General features: G+C 37.2%; 1 protein-coding gene across 5 annotated transcripts in view; it reads right to left on the reverse strand.

Annotated features, from left to right (window-relative positions):
- The window catches only part of MAPK8 (mitogen-activated protein kinase 8), a 109,968-nt gene that overhangs the window by 42,083 nt on the left and 42,673 nt on the right, over positions 1–25,212 (reverse strand). For 4 of the 5 annotated variants that reach the window (XM_053584613.1, XM_053584615.1, XM_053584612.1 and 1 more), the window contains exon 2: positions 468–635. In XM_053584613.1, coding sequence (XP_053440588.1) covers positions 468–589 — 122 coding nt within the window. In that variant the 5' untranslated portion in view covers positions 590–635. Of the gene's footprint in view, positions 1–467; positions 636–18,613; positions 18,765–25,212 lie in introns of those variants that run through there. The other variant, XM_053584614.1, reaches the window with a different exon arrangement.

Genomic DNA, 25,212 nt, shown 5'->3' on the forward strand with positions numbered 1-25,212 from the left:
AGATTGTCTGTCTCTACATGGCTTATGACCAAGTATTTAATCATAGCTTATAACTTAAAAGATAGCAGTGCTAGTTATAAAGTTATGTTTTATGAATAATACAGGTTGAGCATTCCAAATCAAAAAATCTAAATTGTTCCAAAATTCAAAACATTTTGAGCACTCAAAAATGACACTCAAGGGAAATGCTCATTGGAAACATGATTCAGATTTTGAATTTGGGATGGTCAACCAATGCAAGTATTCCAAAAATCTGAAGCATTTCATATAAGGGACACGTAATCTATAATCCCCAAAGAAAACAATCCCCAAAGAAAACAATATTATAGCTTTCATTTAATTTTTATAGTTTTAAACTTAGTTTTTTTGAGGCAAGTTAAATATTTGCCAAGTGATCTCTGTTACAATGGGAGAAAAGGCAGTAGGTAATGTGATTGTTTGCCTAATTTTTGGAAATGAAAACTTACCATACTATTCCTTGAGCTCCTGAGCCTATAGGTTTTAAATTCTGATATCGTTTCAGGACTGTGAATGTAGAATCTCCAATCTCTACACTATAAAAATTGTTGTCACGCTTGCTTCTGCTCATGATGGCAAGCAATTAATTTAATGGCTTCATCCAAAACTTCAAGAAGCTGCAAAATGGAACAAAATGTGATATTAACAAAATGAACCTGTTTAATCTTAAAATTAGTCCATACTCTCTGCTTACTAATATTAATACAGATCATGTTAAAAGAGCCACTTTAATTAAAAATAGTTAACACCTCATTTAGTATCAAGTGGAAGGAATAACAAGTGGAAGTAAGTTGATTAGCACACGTCACCCCTGCCTAAAACATAGGACACATGGGTCTTTCATTTTTTTTTTTTTATTAAATCATAACTGTATACATTGATATGATCATGGGGCATCATACACTCACTTCGTAAACCATTTGACACATTTTTATCACAGTGGTTAACATAGCCTTTCCGGCGTTATCTCAGTTACTGTGCCAAAACATTTACATTCTACATTTACCAAGTTTCGCAAATACCCCTGTAATATGCACCACAGGTGTGATCCCACCGATCCCCCTCCCTCTACCCACCCCCCCCCTTTCCCACTTCCCCCTATTGTTAAGTCGTAGCTGGGTTATAGCTTTCAGATCCCCTGACTCCCAACAGCAAAAACCTGGTGTAATGCATGTGCCGAGGCTGTAACAGTTGGAAGGATAAGAAGCTGGGTAGAAACTATAAGATCAAGAAGAGATATAGATAGAGATAGAGGGGGTGGTTATTTAGTATATTAGGGTACATGAGACTATTCTAAACTCTCTGAAGTAGCATAAATATGATCTAAGTTCTAACCACAGTTCTTTTACTATTTTCAGGATTAGAAGTCAAGGCAGTCTTTTCCTACCCATTTGTGCACTAGTTATTGATAAACCTGTTATCTGTCCTTATTACATAAAAGTAGTCTATTCCAAAATGCACGCAAGACAACTCTAACCTCCCAATAAATCATGAAATCAGTTACACTGAAAGAATTACTTTGTTGTGGTAAGATAATGCTAATGAAAAAAATCTTTATGTGACTTACATTGAATATTTATTGTTATCTAACAGTTAATCAGTGCCTACCATAGGCTAGGCCTGTACTAAGTCCAGGGGCCAGATCACCAACTTTAGTAAGGTGATTAATTACAATAGAATAGGATGGAAAGCACTGAAGGGCGGAAAGCAAGTGACTGCTTTAAGCTAATCCCTGGGTATTAGGTGGAGACTGTGTTGCAGGAGGAAGGGGGAGCAAGAGTGGAACAGGAAAACTGTAGAGGCTATTATATAATAATCCAGATGAAAGAGACAATCAGTGAGGATTCTTAGATCTAAAGAGTTAAAAATAAACAACAAAAAACCTAATGTTCAGTGTAAAATCAAGCTAAATGTAACTAGAAACAAACGAGGAATTACTCTTGAGTAAATTTCAAAAAGGTCCAGAGAAATATATCCAAAGTCACTAACTGGACTAATCATTCCAGAGAGATTATCTGAAATGACAAGCCTCATAAATTTTGCCTAAGTGGACACAGCACAGGTTTAAAGAAAGGAATTCTGGTAATTATTTAAACACTCAGCTACGTTCATAGAATGATCAAATATGGGTACCTAATCCCTTACCCTAAACCTGGATTCCTTCTTGCCTACTAGAAGAGGTAAATAATGAAGAAGAGAAGTGAAAATAGGAAAAGAGGAAAGTGGTGGTCATCAGGCTCTGCATTAAATATCCTACACTTTCATTCTGGAAACTGGTCTTTCCAGGGCACGGAGAGAGTAATATTGATCTCTAGTATCTATGAATATGATCAGAGTCTGAGTGCCAAGCCAATGGTGTTTTCACCTCCAGGAAGGTTAAAGAAGCTTCTACCTCAGCATTTAAACTGCCTAAAGATTAGATTTCCTAAGCTTACTTGGAGTGGTATACCTCTTTTAAAAAGACTAAGGATCCAAAGAAAAAAGGGTACTCTAGTCCTTTACAGGACTTTACTTCCTGTCAATGACAAAGCTAAGTAGAACATGCCTACACTAGGACAGGTTTCCTTTCCACTGAAAGAATAACGACAAGGAAAGGCTCCTTTCTATTCTCAGAACAGGTGAGACCCAGTGAAGAGTGAGATCCATGGTGCCCATGTGAAGCCGGAACAAAGCCATGGCAACCAACTGAACATGGAGAGTTATGGCAATTCCCCAGAAGCAGGGCAGTGGCAGGCGGCCAGCCTCCAAAGTAGACAGCCCCAGCTAATGTACCCCTGGCAGCAGCCACAGCTATCATTCCCAAGAACAAGAGATGGAGAACTATATTCACTTACGCTGTAACATTCACTGGAGTACCTGACTCTAACACCATGCTTGTACTATGAACATGATGGTAATCAGCACCTGGCTTCACACAGAACTGCAGTTAGAACAGAAAAAGAAACCTTAAGTTGATGAATACCTGCCCGATTGTAACTTTAGCTGCAATAAAAGCAACAAAAGAAAGGGGACAGGATGTCACAGAAGCCTATGCCAGTCTGTCCTCTAGAAAGGATTCCCTTTTCTCTGATTATTAAAGATGTTTAGCATTTTTTCATGTGTTTTTTGGCCATTCACCTGTCATCTTGACAGAAGTTTCTTTTCAAGTCTCTCTCCTGCCCACAAAAAAATGGGGTTATTAGTTCTTTTCTTATTGATTAGAGTTCTCTGTGGATTCTACTTATCAGACCTTTGTTGGAAACAACCTGCAAATATCTTCTCCCATTCTGAAGGCTGCCTGTTTGCTTTACAAAACCACTTTAGATATCATCTAACTCCAGTAAGATCAGCCCACATCACAAAATTCCAAAACCACAGATGTTGGTGTGGATGTGAAGAGAAGTGACCAATTCTACACTGCTGTGGGAATGCAAACTAATATGGCCCTTTTGGAAAGAAGTTTGGAGAATACTCAAGGAACTAGACTTACCATTCAATCCTGCAATTCCTCTACTAGGTATATACCCAGATGATCAAAAATTGTTTTACTACAAAGACATTTTGCACCAGAATGTTTACTGCAGCCCAATTCATAATTCCCAAGACATGGAAGCAGCCCAAATGCCCATCAACTTATGAACGAATGAATGGATTAACAAATTGTGGTATATGTATACCATGGAAAACTATGCAACCATAAAAAAGGATGGAGACTTTACATATTTCATATTTACATGGATGGAACTGAAACATGTTCTTTTTAGTAAAGTATCTCAAGAATGAAAAAAAGTATCCAATGTACTCAATACTATTAGGAAACCAATATATAATCACCTATATTTTCATATGAATGATAAAATACAACTATAGTCCAGAAAGGTGGAGGGAAAAGGAAGGAGAGGAGTGAGGGACAGGAGGGAGAGGGGAGGGAGGTCATTTGGTGGGATCTCACCTATTATGTACAATGCAATGGTACATTTCAAAATTATTACAAGTTTTAATGTCTTACCACAACATATAAGTCAGGTGATGGTTATGTTAATCAGCTTGCTGCATGCATTCCACATTGTATATCAAATCAGCACATGTACACAGTTATGATTTAATAAAAAAGAAAAGAAAAAGGATTCCACTGACATCATTTAAGCAAGATCTGAAAATTGAATAGGCGTTAACACTGCAGGGAGAGAAGACAGCTTTCTAGACAGAAGAAAAAGCCCATATAAAGAAACTAAAAAAATCATCAATAAGTTTTAGGAAGTGTATACAATTCTTTAACCACCACCAAAATCATGATATAAAGCATTTCCATAACCTCAATATGTTCCCTGTACATTCAATCTCCACATTCTCTTATTCCAATCCCTGTCAGCCAGCGAACTGTTTAACTGTGCCCTTTTTAGATATCCACATAAATGAAATCATACAGCACATAATTTTCATTTGGCTTCTTTCACTTGCCCTAATGCTTTTGAGATTCATTCATGCTGCAGTCCTTTTTGCTACAGAGTAGTATTTCACCATATGGACATTAACACTTGCACATTTGAATTGTTTCCAGTTGTAGGATTATTATAAATGATGCTAGAATGAACATTCACACATTTTTTTGGCATTACTGAATCCTTTATAGGCCAATGGCTTATAACTTTATATAATCATCAAGATGAGGAAATTGACACTGGTACAATACTATTAACCAAACTATAAACTTGATTCAGATTTTATCAGTTTTTACACACATATTGTGTGTGTATAGTTTTTTTGTTTTCTTTTTCCGAGACAGTCTCACTTTGTCATCCAACCTAGAATAAATACTGTGGTGTCATAGCACATAGCAACCTCAAGCTCTTGAGCTCAAGCGATTCTCCTACCTTTCATATGAATGATAAAACACAACTATAGTCCAGAAAGGTAGAGGGAAAAGGAGGGTGAGGGAGAGCGACTGAGTCCCCTGAGTAGCTGGGACTGCAAGCACCGTATAATACCCAACTAGTTTTTCTATTTTTAATAGAAACAGGGTCTTGCTCTTGCTCAGGCTAGTCTTGAAGTCTTGAGCTCAGGCAATCCACCTGCCCAGGCCTTCCAGAGAACTAGGATTACAGGTGTGAGCCACTGTGCTCGGCCTGTGTATACATAGTTCTACGTAAATTTAACACATAACACGTATTAGTGTAAATTCTATCACTGTAATAGTAGTGAACTATCTCACCACTCCAAAGAAACACCTTTATGTTATCTCTTTATAATTACACCCTCCCCCAACCATATCCCCAGTAACTACTGATCTGTTCTCCATTCATGATATTTTTCATTTAAAGAATGCTATATAAAGAAAATCATGATATGCAATCTTTTAAGACTGGCTTTTTTTTACTCACTAGAATGCCCTTGAGATCCTCCCAGTTACCCAGCCCTGGACAAAAAAAAAAAAAAAAGAGATCCTCCCAGTTGTTGGTGTATCTTTTCTTCACTATTTTTCTCACTCAGCTGCTGTATGAATATACAAAGCTTGTTATCTGTTCACCTGTTGATTTGGTTATTATAAATAAAGCTGCGATGGGCCTTTGCGCATAGATTTTTGTGTGAATGTAAGTTTTAATTTCTTCGGGGTAAATATCCAAGAGTCGAGTGTCAGAAGCACACCGGGCAGGGGTGCAGTGTGGCCATGGTGTGCAGTGTGTCCCTGCTCCCTCACCTCTTCCCCCAGCACTTGTCTGCTCTGACTTGAGCTTGCCCACCTGCTGGTGCCTACTACCAGTGCCCAGCAGGCTGAAAGAGGACAGTTGGAGCCAGGAGCCAACAGCGGGGGAGGGCAGCAGAGCCGCTGCTCGGGCTGCTCCTGGAGGATTGATGGAAATAAGAATGCTAGCTTCTGGTCCAGGTGCAGTGGCTCACACCTGTAATCCTAGCGCCCTGGGAGGCCGCATCTGGTAGACTGCCTGAACTCAGGAGTTTGAGACCAGCCTGAGCCAGAGCTAGACCCCGTCTCTAAAAGTAGCCAGACTTTGTGGCAGGTGCCTATAGTCCCAGCTACTCAGGAGGCTGAGGCAAGAGAATCACTTCAGCCCAAGAGTTTGAGGTTACTGTTGAGCTATGATGCCATGGCCCTCTACCCAGGGCGACAAAGTGAGACTCTGTCTCAAAAAACAAAACAAAACAAAAAAAGAATGCTAGCTCCTATATAGCCAAGTTACAGGAGCATGCTATATCAAAAACAAAGAAGGTAGTTTGTGTCCTGTCCAATGACAGCAACGACAGGTATAATGACCAAAAAAAAAAAAAAAAAATCAATGTACTGAATGCCCAATTCCAAGCCAGAGTGTGGTGGCATGGATCTTAAATAACCAAAGGACAGCAGCATCTGCTGTTGACAAGACTGCCCAGTAGATGACCTGCAAGATGAGAGGAGCCCTCTGGACCATGGATATGGGTGTGGTACTCTCAATATGTCATCCAGGAAACAGGACAAGATTGTGGATGAGTTGACAGCCTGCTTGAGAGCTGCCTTGAAGGTCTGGTATAGGAACGAGACATCCATGCTATGTTCTGTTATAGTGTGTGAGGATGGAACAGAGGAAAGCCAGCACTGGTTCAGAGGGGAGGCAGTCTTGTGGGACTGAGCCCTCAACCCATGGAATCAGATGCTATATACAGGTAGACAGTACCAGAATTAAATTGGGAGACACCCAGCTGATGTCCACTGAAGTGATTGCTTGCTTGGAGTGGGGGGTGACAGAAATTTCCCCACCTTTGGTGACAGAAATCTCTTCTGATTATTGTTCTTGAGAGAACAGAAAAAAACACTTTGAGTTGGGGTTTGAGTTGTTCCATATTTGCAAACATCAGCGTATTAAGGAGACTGGTGAGATTTTGGAGTATTTTGGTTAATACATGTCAATTTGCGTAGGACAGGGGGTGCCCAGATAATTGTTCAATAACTGTATTTGGTATACTGTGCGCTCCATCATGAAGTTGGAACATAAAGAGTGTCAAGAGTGTGTGTGAGGGCCAGGTACAGTGACTGGCCCCAATAGTCCTAGCACTGAGGGAAACTGAAGTGGGAGGATCCTTTGAGCTCAGTAGTCCAAGACCAGCCTAAACAAGAGTGAGACCACATTCAGCTACTTGGGAGGCTAAGGCAGGAGTATCACTTGAACCTAGGAGCTTGAGGGTGCTGTGAGCTAGGCTGATGCCATGGAACTCTAGCCTAGGGCAATAGAGTGATATGCCATCTCAAAAAACAAAAGAAAAGTGTGTGTAGAGAAATGCTATGGATAGTGATGACTCATTTTCCTATTCAGGAAGACTTCTTAGATTCAAAACAAAGGAACCATTGTTGTATAATTCAGATGACTAGTTAAAAAATAAAAGACCAGCATTATTATCCCATTTAATAGATGAGTAAACTGAGGTTCAAAAAGGTTAACATGTAACTGAATGTTATGGAAATAACAAGGTTCAGTTCTAGCTTTCAAATTTCATGTCTCATTATTCCTATGGCAAGAACACTACAATCATGTCAATGGGGCTCAATTATCATCCCCCAACTCACATGTACCTGATTTGTTCATTTTCCTTTCCCTTTCATTAAGTATTTCATCCCTCTTTTGTAGCTATCCAATTTTATCTAGATCTTCATAAAGCCTACTTGTAAAGTATTCTGTGAATTATAGGAACTCATCGAACCTTACCTTTCTGTGAGATAGCTTCTAGAGTCTATTAAATTCTGAGATTAGCCATTCAATAGATTTGTGATGCAACTTTGTCGTATTACAGGGTTTTTTGGCTTTGGTATTTCAATAACATCACTTTTGAGAAAGTCCTGATTCTCATCTCTGTTAAAGGGAGCAAAGGAAGAGATTTGGTATCAACTCCTTCACTGAACTAGAGTGGAGAAAAGAAGTACCCTGTTTCCCCGAAAATGTCTTATTTTAAGGTGTGCTCCCAAAGATGCGCTAGGTCTTATTTTCAGGGGATGTCTTACCTTTCCTGTAAGTAGTTCTTATTTTCGGGGAAACAGGGTAGTATGCTTCTCAGTTTGTGGTTGCAGTGGAATAAATTAAAACACACAAAAACCCTTTAAAGGGGTAAAAATGGGGGAAACTTACCAGTTATTTTCTTTTTAGAGATCTTTTTCTACCATGTTCCCTGATTTTTAAGAAGATAATTTATATTCTATCTAATATATAATCTCAATTAAAAGATTATAAAATAATTTCCCTTTAATATCCCTTGGGTAAGAATGAGAGTAAAGTTTTTATTTCCTTCATTTGGTGCTAGTGACAGCAGCAACTGAAGCATAATCAGGCAGTCTCAATCTGGGCCTTTTATCCCATGCTCAGACCTGAGCTGGCTTAACGCTTCCTATGGCTGTACTACATTGTCATAGAGCAGCGGTTCTCAACCTATGGGTTGCGACCCCTTTGTAACAATGAAAATACATCCTGCATATCAGATATTTACATTATAATTCATAACAGTAGCAAAATTACAGTTATGAAGTAGCGAAAATAATTTTATGGTTGGGGGTCACCACAACATGAGGAACTGTATTAAAGGGTCGTGGCATTAGGAAGGTTGAGAACCACTGAAGGAAGACACATAAAGCCCAAGTTTGGGCACTACTTTCATACCACCCAGTAGCTTGTCTCCTAGGGAAAGAAGAAAAGCATGTGACAGACATAAGTAACTGGTCAGCAATAATGCACCTTTTGGAAAGGAGGCAGGAGAATTAATCCTAGGATGTACCCTAGACTTCATATATTGTTTCCCCTTCATTCAGCTAAATTGTGGGAAAATCTGTTATTGGAATAGGCCTTCTACTTAGTGCACGATATAGCGGTATTTCTATAAAGCAAATCCCTTAAGCATCAGTATAATAAGCACATTTCTTTAGTAGCCCATGAGCGCAAAAGAAATTTTCACAGTTAAGTAACAACCACGGTTGCCCTAGCCAGCACATGTTCTTTTCACTAAGTACACCAATCATACCTAGTTTGCCCTCTCTTACAGGAGAATCTGACCCCTACCCATGAGGGGAGGAAGAAGGACTGGTTTATACTTCTGCAGTTGGATTTTTTAAGATCAATTCATAAAAACAGATTTAATTCTTAATTGAGCTTACTTAAGTTCATTATATTCCAACCACAAATCATGTCAAGACAGATGTCCCATCACAATTTCTATATTGTAAAGAGGATGTCTTTAACTAAACAGCAGCAGACACATGAAATTACTAAGCTTCACAACTCATTTCCAGGCCTTCATTCAGGCATTCAAATTTTCTAATGAAGATCTTAGGACTTTATAGCAGTAATCTCAGAGGTAACTTAAGTACATGTTTCTGGCTACTTTCTATTTTCTTTTATTCATTCATTTACTTATTTTTTTGAGACATGGTCTTGCTCTGTCACCTCAGCTAAAGTGCAGTGGGGTTGATCATAGCTCACTCCAACCTCAAACTCCTGAGCTCAAACAATCCTCCTGCCTCAGCCTCCCAAGTAGCTAGGACTACAGGTACATGCCACCACTTCTGTCTAATGTTCTACTTTTTTGTAGAGATAGGGCCTTGCTCTTGCTCAGGCTGGTCCTGAACTCCTGGCCTCAAGTAGCCAGTAACCTGGCTACTCTTTTTCTTTCTTTTTTTTTTTTTTTGACGTCCCTACATAGTCATCTAGCTACTTTTTAAAAAACAAAAAAACACAAGAAACTTTAAGTAACAGAAACAATATGAGTATGATATTACCACTTTAGTTAGCTAGTATCTGAAATTCTAAAATTAATTTGTAATCAAAATTACAAGAACCTCAAAATATTAGAAAGCTGGTTCTGGGCTATTTCACAGAATCTAGATTATTAATGTTAGAGGCTAGAAGGTAAAAAGGCAATGCCAATTTCCCAATGGCATTCAACTGAATAAAAACAACTAACCTAATTTGTAAAAATATACTTCCCAAGTATGCAAATAATATTTCAATTTTAAATCTAAGAAAAACTGATAAATTCCTATAAAATTTTTCTGAGTTTTTAGGTAAAGAAAGAATACCTAGCTTTAAATGTACCTTTGTACAATGTACTATATTGAATTAAATCTTCACCTATCCAAACAAATCAGTCACACAAAATAAACTCCTTCCTTGAAACAGATTCAAATGCCTGACATTTTCTAATAGTAACTTTTGCCTGATTCTGAGGTTCATAAGAGAAGAAAATGTTGATCACATTCCACAACCACCAGAGATACTTCCTAAGACAACAAATTAAGAATAGCGAATGAGAATTATCCCAGAGGCACTTTACAGAGAAATTTATTTGTATTAGTTAATTCTACATATAACTGCCACTAGTTGATCTTGCTATAATGTAATTATGATCAGAATTTTTTTACTAGATAAGTGATAGAAAAAATTGATTCTGTAACAAATAGTTTTCTATAATTAAATGGGCCTACTCCCAACAGGAAAACAAAAAACAAACAAAAAAATCTACTGAGTTTTAGAGCAAATTACATCCAATTTCAGAATCTAAGAGTTCAACAAGATGAGGCGAAAAACAGTATTTCCATTTGATTGTGATAATCAAATATGACAAATCTAAGTTGAAAACTTTCAAGAACAGTATGAAGTTTAATTGTCCAGCTACAAACCTGTATCAATCACTCAGAAATAGCTTCACCTTTATGCTCTATCTCATCTTCAAGATGCCCTTCCCAAGATAAGGCCTATAACTTGGGCCATTAAAAAAGAAAAATCTTTTTCACTACCAATGAAGTTATAACAAAGACCAGAAGCTAAAAATAAAGTTTTTTTTCTTCTGTGTAAAATCTATAGCGGATATTATATATTTCTAATATAATCCTTTTTCTCCCTCCCTAAGAGAGATTTCAGACTTTCTATACTAGTTCATAACTACATATGCAAATATGGGAAAAACTCATGAAATCATTTAAAGGCAATTTAAATATGAGTATTCACCATGCAAAAATGGCTTAATTTTTTGTGGTTTAGACTTTTTGACTCATGAATATCAACAGTGCCAACTAAATACAAGGATTTATTTGTATTGTGATAGAGTGAAATGCATATTTGGTCTTGTCCAGTGTCCTTGAAGTCTCCAAAGCAGTAAATGTCTTTTTGTATGCTAATGAGTTGACAGATGACAGGGGAACCAACCATGTTATCAGAGGGCTAAAAATCTAGATCCCCCCCACCTCCAGGAGAGAAGAGGAGCTAAAGGTTGAAAGGTCAAGTTGATAAACTAACGGCCAATCCAATCATACCTATATAATGACACTTCTGCAAAACTCCAAAAGAGTATACAGTTCTGGGGGCTTCCAGATAGTTGAACAAATGCACATTCCTGGAGGGTGGCACACCTGAAAAGCACATGGAAGCTCTGTGCCCCTTTCCCATACCTCTCCCTATGCATCTCTTCCATCCGGGTGTTGTTCATCTGTTCAAGGTTGGACAATTAAGTTCGAGAACGCATCTTAGAAAAAGTGCTATAAACCTAGTTGTTGAGTATCACTACAGTTACCTTCAATGTACTCCCTTTCAGAAGCTATGCACTGATGCCAGTGCCTAGTCCACTCTTCAAAGCAATTTTGGAACTTCTTTTTCTGGAATGGCAATCAGAGCTGTCATCATATGAGGTCTGACAATTGTCTAAGTTTGGGAACTCATCTTAGAAAAAGTTCTTTGAAGGGTGTGGGCTTGCAGCATTGATGCATAGCTTCCCAATGGGAGTAATTCAAGGTGACCACAATTATGTTCAGCAATAAGGCATATAGCACTTTTTCTAGGATGAGCTCCTGAACTTAATTATCTGATCTCAAATTCCATATTCTTTGGAATACCCTTTATACAATAAATGGGTAAATGTAAGTAAAGTGTTTCCCTGAGTTCCATCAACCACTCTAGCACATTAACCAAAGAAGAGGATGGTGGGGACCCCAATTTATAGGTGGTCAATCAGATGCAAAGCCACAACCTATGTTTATGATAGGCATCTGAAGGGGGGGAGGGCAGTCTTGCGAGACTGAGCCCTCAACCTGTGGGATCTGATGCTATTTCCAGATAGAAAAGTATCAAAATTAAACTGAATTAGAGGATACCGCCCAGTGTCTCCTTGAGAAATCCCCAAACATTTCAGGGACCAGAGGTCACAAAAGTATTCTCTGTTGTGAGAATATAGTACATGCTACTTACGCTTTATTTCCCCTTTAAATCCTCAGATATACCTTAAACTAAAACACAGTGAAGTGTTCTGAGAGAAACAGATCCTTGCACCAAATCATCATTCCAAATGGCTCGATGCAACAAATGACAAAAAAGAAAAAGGCCTCAAACACAGCACATTAAAAGCAGTAGGTATAAGAAAAAATGGTCCTAAATATTCAAAAAGTATCACATCTATGATACTCCTGAGACATTAAGAAATTAAATGACTGGTAGATTTCATCTCAGAAAGCCAAAATATTACTAAAATTTTTTTATAAAGAAGCTAATGAAAGTTATATTTTTAAATGTCAGTAGATTGGGGAGATACATCACAATAAAAAATCACATATAATATACATCATTCATTGGCAATAAACATACTGCCAAAAAATGACTTGAGTTCAGCCTTTTGCCTGAATCCAAATTTTATAGAACAAATCCTTTTAATAGAAGAGGTTAAGTTTGGATTCACTCGAAGGGTTGTACTTGAGAATCTGAAGGGCTACCTGTGGCCTTGAAGGCACAGGTTCCCACTCACAAATCCCCAAATCCCATGGCTTGCTCAGTCAACCCTTTCAACCTCTCTTAACTTTCTTCAGATTGCAAAAAGCTTGCAGGCACATTCTCTCTGATTACTTCAACTTCTCTCACTCCTTAAATGTACACAATACCTTATTACTTTATATTTCTTGGTAAAGTCACGGCTTCAATCTTCATCTCTCTCCTATACTTTCCACTGCCCCTTGGTCATGTTAATATGAATGTTCCGTATGTATTCAAATTAGAAATAGGGAAAATCCCAACTTTTCTTCCCTCTGAAACTAACTTGCCCTTCCATGTCTTTTTCTTTTATTGGCAATGATATTCTTCCAACACAGGTGGGAAATAGTCAAGAAGCTACTAGTTCATTTTCCTTTAGTGTCACTGTCATTTTAGGATCAGCCTCTTAAACTAAGTTTCTCACCTTACTCTTTACAAATAAAGACCCCAGGCTTTTACCAAATCACTTTCCCATTAGTCCTCTTTTGCTTTTATACTTCTTTCCTTCCAGTGAACTTTCTGTGGTCATTTGTTGATGGCCATACTGCTAAAATCTCTGCCCTCCTCTCTCCTGGGCACCAACCTGAGGTAGCATAGCATGGGCCAAACAAGTTGTTTCTTCCTTTTGAGCCTGTAACTAGACTGATGAATAAAACAAATACAATGGTGCATATTGGTGCTGCTGTTTAAATCAAGGCTTCCAAATGAAGCCAGGGAAAAAGTCCTAATTACTCTAGTCAGTTATCATTTCTAATTTCTACAGTTATCTATTTCAAACAGTTGCCTTGCTCCTTAAATCTTCAATCCTACTTTAATTTCAGATAATCGTAGAGAAAATAAAAATCAGGAAATACCTCAACTTCCATTTACTGAACCCATTTCTACGTACTTATTTTTTGCTCTGAATAACTCATATCTTACTCAACTGATTATCACTCTTTCTCCTAGCACTCCAATATGATAAAAGCAAGACTCTGCTATTTTTAAAAACATATATACTTAAAAACTTTACTTCACTGTCATAACCATCTCTAGCCACTGGCTCATCTCTCTCTTTGTCATCACAGCCAAATTGCTTAAGCACAGTTTACATTTGCTACTTCGATCTCTCTTCACTTCCCAGAGTCCTCAATCCCTTTTGGGAGTGAATGCATTAACAACTGAACTTGAAGCTTTGAGATCCAGAGAATATGTAGCCACTATTCACCAATCCCATTAAACTCTTTGATCAAGGTCATCATCCTTGCTTCTGAACTCAACAGAAATTTACTCTGCTCTGCAGCACCTGACACTGTTGACCACACTCTCCTGCCTTAGGTTCCTAACACTTTCTTTAGGCTCCTCAAAACACTGCATACTCCTGATTCACACCCTCCTGTTCCTTCCCAGTTTCCCTTACAGACTCTTTATCTCCTGCAACATGATTCTCTTAAGGGCTGTCCTGGCCCTCTTCTCTTGTTATACTCTTCCAGGGTCATTTCATCTACTCTCATGGCTTCAGTTATCACCTAAAACTAAAGAATTTCAAATATTTATCTATTGAGCTTTTTCTTCTGCTCTAGAGGCATACATTCAAAGCCACAGATCTTCACTTAGATATCTGAAAACTACCCCAAACTGTAAATGTGCAGAATATATATGTGAATTCTTCACTTCCCTCAGTCCCCACCAAATCTGCTTCTATGATCTTCCAGCTCAGGGACTGCACATCAACCACTGAGGTATTCAAGCCAGCATAGACATTATCTTTGACCTCTTTATCCTCCCACATTCAAGCCAGCATGTAGTTCTGGAGATTAAATTTTTAATTTACCACATGTATGTTCTCTTCTTACTCACCATCCTAACTCAGGTCAACATTATCTACTGTAGGGATTACTATATTCTCCTAAAAGGATACCCTTCCCTCAATTCCACGCTCCGCAGGGAGTGATATTCTGAAGCTGGTTCTGAGAAACCTGCCTAGCTCCACAACTCACTGCATCCCTTTAACCATCAGAAGGGTATTAAGTAGAGAGTATAAATGTCTTAACACAATAATTAAGTAAATGAGGTGAGAGATATATTAACCAGTACGATGTAAGCATTCCAAATTGTATATGAAATCCACACCTTGTACCCGCTAAATGTATTAATGTATACATGATCTACGTCTTTATGATTTAATAAAAAAAAAAAAAGAAAGGTAGGCTCTGAAGCAGTTAAGTTTATGCTGTATGACCCTGCCCTACTAGCTACAACTAATTAGAACAAGGACAGAACTTAAGGAGTCGATCAGACTCTTCAGGGGGGATTTGGAACTGGGAGAGAAACTCAGAGGCTATGAGTTAGACAAGCAGATAAGCCAGTATACACAGAAATAATGAAGCAGACTTGAGAGACAGGACCCTATGTGATGCTAGAGAGGAGTAAGTACCTAATACTAACTGATAACATGCTTGGTTCCAAACCTTTGCAAGGTCCAGCTATACTTCCTACCCTTGCATTATGCTGAACTTCTCTGGATCATTTTATCTTTTACTTAAGTTTCTGCCTTAGTTATAAGACATCCTTAGCTAAAATAATCCTTCTAACATGCAGTTTTAATCTGTAATCTCTCTTGCTGAAATTCACACCCATGGTTCCCAGCTATTCATAAGATGAAGCCAAAGTCTCATTAGGGCTAAGACCAAGAATGAGGGGACCCCAGGGATTCCAGGACTCTGGATAATTTGACCCTGGGCTCCTCTCTTACTAGATTCTTCTCCCTCTTCAATCCCAGGATCTAGCCACAGTGAACTACTCTAAAAGTACAACAATCTCTCATCTCTCACTGTCAAACCAACATGGAGGTCTTCTGGTTTCTTTGTTTTTACTATAACAAACTTTTCCCTGGTCAAGACCTATTCATCCTCAAAGCTTCAAGTTTAGTTGTCAATGTATTCACTCCCAAGGCACCTGTGGCCTTCCTTCATGGAAGCAAATCCATTACTCTGAATTGAAAATGTCTGAGTTCCTCATTGGACTGAATCATCTATAAGGGCAAAGAGCACATGTGTTTTGTTCACAGAATTGCACAGCAGATACTCAGATATTCTTTAATTAACCTAATCAGCTGCCAAATTGTATTAATTTTACTCTCATATCTTGGTAAATTACCTTTTCTATTTCCATAGATACCATCCTATTTCAAGTTCATTTCTTCTTTAAACTATTTCAATAACTTCATAACTAATCTCCCTAATTTTACCCCATTCAAATCCATCCTGTTGGAAGTAGGTATGCAAGAGATGTTAATATTTTACTACAAGCTATGTACATATCTAAGTTTTCTGTCAACTATGAAATGTTACGTTTCGTGGTAATGTAAAATGAAACAGGTAACACAAGTCAACATAAATGAAGCAACTGCATTATTAATGTTCACAAATATTTTTCATAACAATTATGATTTACCATTAATAAAATCACATTTGTCTATAAGATAAAACTTTTCATATATAGAATGTTTTCATTACAAAAGAATGATGCTTTGTTCTGGTTAATGATCCTTTAAACAATCATTTGACATTTATTTTCTATTAGCTAAAAATGGTCTTATTTTAAGGGTGCATAGATAATAACCATGTTATCTCAATTAAGATTAAATTCTCCTCAGTGGGCTTAGTACCTCAGACTTCTTACTCCAAAACTTTGTAATCATTCACTTAAATTTTCAAGTCCAGAAAACAATAATGAAATAACATTTGGTGATGACACAGTAGGGAGGAATCAAGAAAATAAGATTTTTTTTTAAAGCAGCTGCTAATCTCTGTAATATTCAAGTTGATTCGGTTGTTAATAGGGTAAACATTTTTCAATCTTATACTACAGTATTTTCCAAACTATGAGTCCCAAACTACTATTGGTTCATGACATCAATTTGGTAAATTAGAATTATTTTTAAATAAAATATAAGAAAAGAAGGAGTATCAGAATGTAGCTCATGTGGTGAGGATAAATAAAACTTATGTTCATAGTGTTAAATTAAGTTTGGCTCAAAGCAGCCTCCATGCTTGGCCCAAAGCTGACATTATATAGAGTGACCTAGAATCTAGCTTGATGTGTAAACAAGTTAAAACTTAACCTTGGAGTATACCCTTATAACTAAGCAACTGAGTTTGGCCATAGCTGCCAAACCCTCAGCCAATCCCAAGCTGAAATAAGCTAAATTATGCCTAAGTAAAGCAAACACCAAACTGTACCAATCAGGTAATCTTTGTAAGGAATTTCCTGTTTTTCCCTGTAATGTAGTATAAACATAGCTCACTTGATTGTAGGTGGGGGATTCTGAACCATCTTTGGTTCCTAGTGCTGCCTGGTTCTAAACCTTTCTCTTGTTCATATAAACATTGTTAATTAACAGGTCTTAGGGGCTTTTTTAAATTAAACAATACACACATAAACATTTACTGTATAACAATAAAAGTTATTTTCTCCCATGGATCACAGTCAAAATAGCAAACCAATGATACTTACCAGACACAAGGACTTAAAATGCATATAAAAAACATTCATCTTTTAAAAGCCTTGTTTCTAACTAAGTATCAGGCTAAATATTTAAATATACCAAAGGTTTTCTTATTACATAAGGACATTTATAGACATTTCAAATTCACAAAAGGAAAAAATAACTAGATAAGTTGAATTCTTCAAGAATTTTCGTTTGTCTTCAACTTCTTGAGAATTTTACTTATGAAAGACATTCTGCAAGCTATGAAATTAAATATGCTAGCTATTACATTACTATATATTATGACTGCTCATTATTGAATCAGGAAGTGAATAAACAAAATAATATGCAATTAGGTTTAGATGAAGCTGATTCACTAAGAGATAATTGTCATCCAACTGCCATGCCACGATTATAACTCATGAGACATGCTCATTCTCTGACAGCTAAAAGTTCCTTCCTTTTACTCATGAGTAAAATACTGTTCAGGTACTAAGCTAACAATAATAAAATACTTAGAAATGTAATATTCTTTTTAAAAACACCTTTGCCAAAGATTCTTTATAGACAAATGAGTGATTCTACATTTCCTTCTAAAGATGGAATAAGAATCTTCTTTGTTGCGGCGCCTGTGGCTCAGTGAGTAGGGCGCTGGCCACATATACCAAGGGTGGCAGATTCAGCCCCAGCCAAACTGCAACAGAAAAAGAAAAATAGCTGGGCGTTGTGGTGGGCACCTGTAGTCTCAGCTACTTGGGAGGCTGAGGCAAGAGAATCGCCTAAGCCCAAGAGCTGGAGGTTGCTGTGAACTGTGATGCCACAGCATTCTACCGAGGGCAACAAAGTGAGACTGTCTTTAAAAAATAAGAATCTTCTTAATTTATAATTATCTTGGTTGTCAATTTCCATGCAAGGCAATGTAAATATGGTACCAATATTGTCAACACCAGATAATACATAGTAAGGAATAAAAATGTTACTATACCTAATTAATATGGTAGGTTAATTTAGAAGGTATATGGGAGTATAAATTTTCTCACAGTAATGGGAGGATGACATTATCTTACAAAATGACATCAATAGGCTCCATCAGTAGTACTGATTATTTTCGTTTGAACAGCTGTAAAAGTACAATCTCAACTTTGAAGACTTTGATGGATATGCATATAATCACTATTTCCTGATACAGTGAAAAAGGACAAAGACTACAGAGCCAGAAAAATGATACCACAACCACACAGAAATTAAGTTCCTTTTTAAAGTCAAATGCCAGTGGGGTGGGGGGAGTCAGGGACTGACCCCAGCATGGTTTTGTTGTATATCTGTTTATGCAGACAGTTGCAGTTTCACCATCTATGACTTTTGTTATCATACCCTTACCTACCTGCCCATGGTCCATGACACTTTCACATGTCAGCACCCTTGGATCAGTAGTTCTCAATACTTTTCTTACTGGCAGCACCAAGTTTTCTCTTTTCCAGAAAAAGCCAGTATTCTATTCTTTTCTAAGTGATTTCCACAGTGTAGTTACATCTGTATTTGTGCCTGGTGAAGATCAAGGTACATATGACTGAAAATATAGAATATCTGATAATTCTACAAATTCATTTATGTCAAACAATAATTTATTTTTCCTCATGAAGAGGCAATATAATTTGTTGGCACCTGAGATAGAGAAGAACTGATAGTGTCAGATTTTGAAGGAAATGATGAGGGCATTTCCATCTGATAGATAGTGAACAAGAAGAATTCGTAGAGGCAGAATGTGAATTTGTTCTGAGGAAGAAAGTGAAGAGGAAGAAGAAGATGATGACCATGAGCAAGGAGAAGAAGTAATGCAAAACGTGAACCCCAAGACAAAAAGACCACGCCCAGTTGTAAAAACAGAGCAGCTTACGGCTAAGACGATGGCACCATAAGGAACGACATGGAACTCACAGCCAATAAAGGATCAGAGGAGTCGACAATAAGCTAATATTATGAGGACTCAAGGAGTACAACTGGAAACAGAACCCAAAAACTCCACTGGATGCTTTCCAACTGTTTATTGATGATATAACTGTGGATGTAATTATCAAGTTTCAAACTAGAAAGCACATCTCGTCAAAGAGTTAAGTAAGGACATTTTCACTCAAAATTCTGGCTATTTCATAAAAGATGTATTAGGACTAAATAGAATTCTTCCACACTGTGGTATGTACTGACAAAATAAATATCTGAGATCTTTCCAGTGAGGAGAATTTTTCCAGTTTGCCATGCTACATTTTCAGAACACGCAATGCAACTCCTACTGAAATGTCTATGTTTTTCTGATGCTGCAACATGTGACGCTCACAGCGTTAAGTCCATTCCAGTTCAAGAACTTTGGAATATGGTCATACATAAGCTCTCACTTTATACAATCCTCACAGGTCTATATCACTGTTGATGAGAAATTGGTGTCTTTCCATGGTGTTGTCCATTCAGATGTTACATACCATCTAAACCAGGGAAGTATGGAATTGCAGTTAATTTTTTTTTTTTTTTTTTTGCAGTTTTTGGCTGGGGATGGGTTTGAACCTGCCACCTCTGGCATATGGGGCCAGCGCCCTACTCCTTTTGAGCCACAGGCGCCACCCTGCAGTTAATCTTTTCTGTGATTCTTCTACAAAGTACTGTTTTGCAGTGAAGTTACATGCAGGGATATCAGAGAATCATTCAAGAAATTATAGCAGTGGCTCTGAGACTGCAAAGGAATTGGTGCAGAACTTACCATTTGGATCAGTCTGGAAGAAATATTACCATAGACAAAGTTTACCTCCATTGCCTTAGCTTTCAGCTTCCTTCAAAAGAACATAACCACAGTTGGTACTGTTTGCAGTGATAAAAGATATTTGTCTCTAGAATTCAGGCCAGCATCGACCAAAAGCTTTCCATCTTGTACAGTAAAAATGTGCCTTCTCTCCCTATGTGACATTAGCAAATTATGTTCCGAAGACAGGAAAAGTAATTATAGTACTTTCTACACAGCAAAGACATGAAGGTGGCATATAATAAGCCAGATGTAATCTACTTTTATACTGTTATTAAAGCAGATCTGGCAGTTTTCTTCAACATCATTGATGTTGCAGCATACAATGTGATTTGGGAGAAAACAAATAGCCACTATTGCAATTTTGTTAAAAAAACAAACAAAAAAAACAACAACAACAATGGGGAACAAAATACTTCTTGGAAGATTTGGCATGACAAGCTTTGTGACGAAAACATAAGAATGAGCACCTAAAATGTGCACGGTCTCCACCAAAAAAATATACAATGGCAATGAATCTTTGTGAATACGAGGGCAATCAAGGACAAGGCACAGTGACAAGAGGGTTATGAGACAAGCAATTGAAAAGCTTACTAAAAAAAGGTTACTGCTACCTTTGTCCCCATGGCAGAGACTGGAACTATGTGAAAGCATGCAGTGAATGCAGCAAATACATTTGTCACAGGCACACATCAAAAGAAGAAAATATAAAGGAAATAACATGCAGAGGATGTGATTAACTTGTTGTAAGTTACTTACACACGGTATATAAAATATATACAGGCTTTTTGTGAAATTACAGTACTATTTATTCTGGGGTCAGTGACAGATAGCCCCGACCCCATTGTTGTTCATCAAGTACCAAATTGGCACTGGAATACAACTGGCATATAACCTATTTTTATTGTTTGCTTTGCTTCATTTCACTCGTGTTTCCTTAAGAACACTGGATAATAGCCATATTTCCTGTTTTACACAGCTTAGCTATAAGGACCTTTAATGAAGAGAAATCAAGGGAATTATATGAAGATAAATTATCTAATTGTAATACTGTTGATAAGGTATTTTTTATGTTAATAACATGTCATCTTCCTTTACATCATGTACTGTATTTTTAAACTGACAGAATTCACAGTTATTACTATAGATATATATCTACATAATATAGATATTAAAATAAACTATGCCTGAAAAATAATATTATTAGGTCTAGTTTCTCTGAATAAAATCAGTGAAGCAAACAGTGTTTGCTATCTTCTACAGTTATCTGTCAGCTAGAATGACTATTGGGTCCAGTTTGGCAAAAATATGTCATATTTTCATAGATCTTTTTAAAAACAACAACTGGAGGCAATCAATCCTTTGTTTGGAGTTTTCTGCCCTTAGGATGTGAAAATATACAACCTTCTGATAGTACTATATATGGTTCTACATTTCAGAAAATAATTTTCTCTAGGTAAAAAAAATTAAAAAACACTTTGATATCACAAAGAGGCCCAGGTTCCTCTTTTGAAGGCATAAGCGTCATCTTCCCAGGAGAATCCAAGGATGCCTGAAAAGAATGAGGGCTTTGATGCAGGTCTGATATGGATTCAAAATTTGCCTCTCCACTTATAGGTATCTAATCCAGAGAAAGTTTTTCAATCCATTTGATCCTTAGTTTCTTCGTTTGTAAAATGGAGATATTTCTAACCATCTTTCAGCACATTGGAAGAAACAAGTTAAATAATGCATATTAAGAAAGAAATTGGCACACGGTAAGCATTCAACCTACTTTAGTTCCCCCGCCTTTTTACAATTCAAATCGATGAACAAATAAAAAATATTTCTGAAGAATATAGCTTTTACGTTTTTATTTTCAGACAATATTAATAAGGACACTATCAAAAAGAAACAAAAATTCTTCTCAAGGTTCATTACCAATATAACTTCCATCAGCCATCTCATTCTACTCAATTACTTGGTGTCAGAAACTCAAAGAAAAGAATTAATGCACTGGGTTCCCTACTGAGAAACATATCCTCTTCATTCTGGTATTTCCCCTCACTGCCTAAAACAGGGCCAAATGCATAAACACGTAATAAATATTATTACTTAACTGAAGCACAGAGTCCTATGTGCTTCAAAAACTCCTAAAGTGCCACCATACTCTAGAAAATGTCCCCAAATAATTATGAGTCAGGAAGAAAAGGATGAGTTATTAACTGTATTGGAAGAAATCTAAATTACAGATTATTGGCAACTGAATTCTAGCCCAAAATAGCTCTTGAAAGTAACAAATGTAACCACCCAAGCATTGTAATGTACTGTCTTTACTTCTGTTATAAAGAACACTTCAGCTACTTTTTGGAAGTTTGTAAATACTCATGTTAGGAAATTTGGCAAAACATGTGTAATATAATATGCATTATAATAATAAGTTCTGATAAGGGCTCATCCAGACAATTTAAAAATAAGCAGTACTACCTGGATGGAAGTGGAACACATTATTCTTAGTAAAGCATCACAAGAATGGAGAAGCATGAATCCTATGTACTCAATTTTGATATGAGGACAATTAATGACAATTAATGACACGGTGGGGGTGGGGGAAGGGGAGAGCAGAGAGAGAAAGAAGGAGAGAGGGGTGGGGAAAGAAAGAGCAGAGAGAGGAAAGGAGGGAGAGGAGTGGGGTCTCAGTGTGTGACACACCTTTCGGGGGCAAGACACGATTGTAAGAGGGACTTTACCTAACAAATGCAATCAGTGTAACCTGACTTCTTGTACCCTCAATGAATCCCCAACAATAAAAATAAATAAATAAATAAGCACTACTCCAAAAGCAGAAAACACAAGCAAAGCAATAAACGTCAAACTGAGCTGCCAAAGTGGCACACTCAGCCATCTAATGGATGTTGAGAAAAAGTTTTTTAATTTTGTAAGAAAAATGTCTGTTGTTATAATTCTCCTATTTACAATAATAACGAATATATGCTCCTTAGTGCATTACAATCCATAAAAGATATTAGAGAACTAACAAGTAAGTGCTAGGAACAGATGAAGGATAAAGTAGTAACAAGTCTATCCAGGTGGAATTCAGATTTTATAGATAACTAAAGATAAAACTAAAGACAATACCCTATTTATGGTATTTTTCTTAAAACCATATAACCATCAGACCACATCTAAGTTGTAAAAGACTTTACAAAAAATAAGAAAGATTTCCTACCAGCCACAGAAGTCTGAAGAAGGGCAGCAAACAGTAAAATAGAACAAAAGGACAGGCAGCCTCTTGGAGGGAGAAAAGGGAAATGGGAATAGAAGAGTGAATTTCTATGGAAAAAAAAAAAAAGGAGGCCACCATTCTTCTAAGGGACTTACATCCAGTTAGGTTATAGCACTCCCAGCTCACCTAGGATTCCTGCTCTCCCCCTAAAGGCAAACTCAGGCAGCTGGAGGCCCAAGGAGAAAGCAAAAGACTTATACTACAGGCCTGAGAGAGAAGGAAAGGATTAAAACTCTTTCAAGTATTCAAATGAACGCCTGCATTACTTATGAAAGCTGACATAAAGTTTAAAAATTTCAATGGAGAGACTGAGGCTACAGTACACTGTGATTGGGCCTGTAAATAGCTGCTGCACTCTAGCATGGGCAACAAAGCGAGATCTTGTCTCTAAAAATAAAAATTCTAGAAGCCACAAACTACTTGAATGGTGTGGTAGTGTGGAATTCATTTAAATTCTGGAGGTACATTTTTCTCAAGACTATGGTCTTGGAATAAATTAGTGTAAGGTCATTCGACTATAAATTTAATGTTTTAGGAATCCTCTCCCCCCCAAATTATAGAGGTTAATAAAAAGAAAATGTGGTTTTTGGTTTGTATTTTTTCCCCCATTAAGTCACATAAGCAATACACTGTGTTCCAGGGTCCAAAAAAGAAATAAATATAATGCCTTGACGCCAAGAACAGAGAAACTAATTAGTAGAAATAAGACAACTGAAATTCACTCTAACACAAGACAGAAAAAAAAGGATAAGAAAAGATACAAATACAATGCTAAGGAAATCTTTAAGGCTAAGAGTTTACCCTGAAAACAGAGAACTTCCATTGATCTCTTTCTGAGCTTTACTGCTTAGGAAGAGAAAGAAGGTGTTGGGGATGGGAGATGTGGTGAAAGGAATGAATAGTGGGAAAAAGGACAAGAACAAAACCAATAACTGTCAAGAAAGAATAAGTATACATGTACTACAATTTGCTAGTCCATTCGTGGGTCGATGGGCACTTGGGCTTCTTCCATGACTTAGCAATTATGAATTGGGCTGCAATAAACATTCTGGTACAGATGTCTTTGTTATATTATGCAGCCTTAAAGAAAGATGGAGACTTTACCTCTTTCATGTTTACATGGATGGAGCTGGAACATATTCTTCTTAGTAAAGTATCTCAAGAATGGAAGAAAAAGTATCCAATGTACTCAGCTCTACTATGAAGCTAAATTATAGCTTTCACATGAAGGCTATAACCCAACTATAGCACAAGACTATGGGGGAAGGGGAAGGGGGGGAGGTTTTGTTGGAGGGAGGGTAATCCAACACTACTAGATGTTGGGGCCACATCTACAGTGCATCTTAGAATGGGTACAGGCGAAACTTACTAAAGGCAGAATACAAATGCCTACATACAGTAACTAAGAAAATGCCATGAAGGCTACGTTGAACAGTTTGATGAGAATATATTTCAGATTGTATATGAAACCTGCACATTGTACCCCTTGATTGCACTAATGTACACAGCTATGATTTAACAATGAAAATAAATAAATTAAAAAAATAAATAAAATTATTTGAAAAAAAAAAGAAAGAGTAAGTAGTCCATTTTGCTGGGCATACAGGTTTCATGAAGGATCAACTGCTGGAAATAAGGCTAGAAAGATAAGATCAATTTATTTTTGTACCATAGACCATCAGAGTGAGCAAAAGAAACTGGCCAGGTTGGGGTGGCGCCTGTAGGTTGTAGGTGGGGCCTGTTCAAACCCAGCCCCAGCCAAAAACTGCAAAGAAAAAAAAAAAAGAAAGAAAGAAACTGGCCAGGTCAATGGAAATGAGAAAAAGACTTGAAAAGGAAGCACTGGAAAGAATTAACAGGATTTGCTAACCACCAGTATATAAAGGTAATAAGGAATCAGCAAGAATTGAAGAAATTCCAGTCTGTG

The sequence above is a fragment of the Nycticebus coucang genome, chromosome 3 (genome assembly GCF_027406575.1).
Source record: "Nycticebus coucang isolate mNycCou1 chromosome 3, mNycCou1.pri, whole genome shotgun sequence".
Classification (NCBI taxonomy): domain Eukaryota; kingdom Metazoa; phylum Chordata; class Mammalia; order Primates; family Lorisidae; genus Nycticebus; species Nycticebus coucang.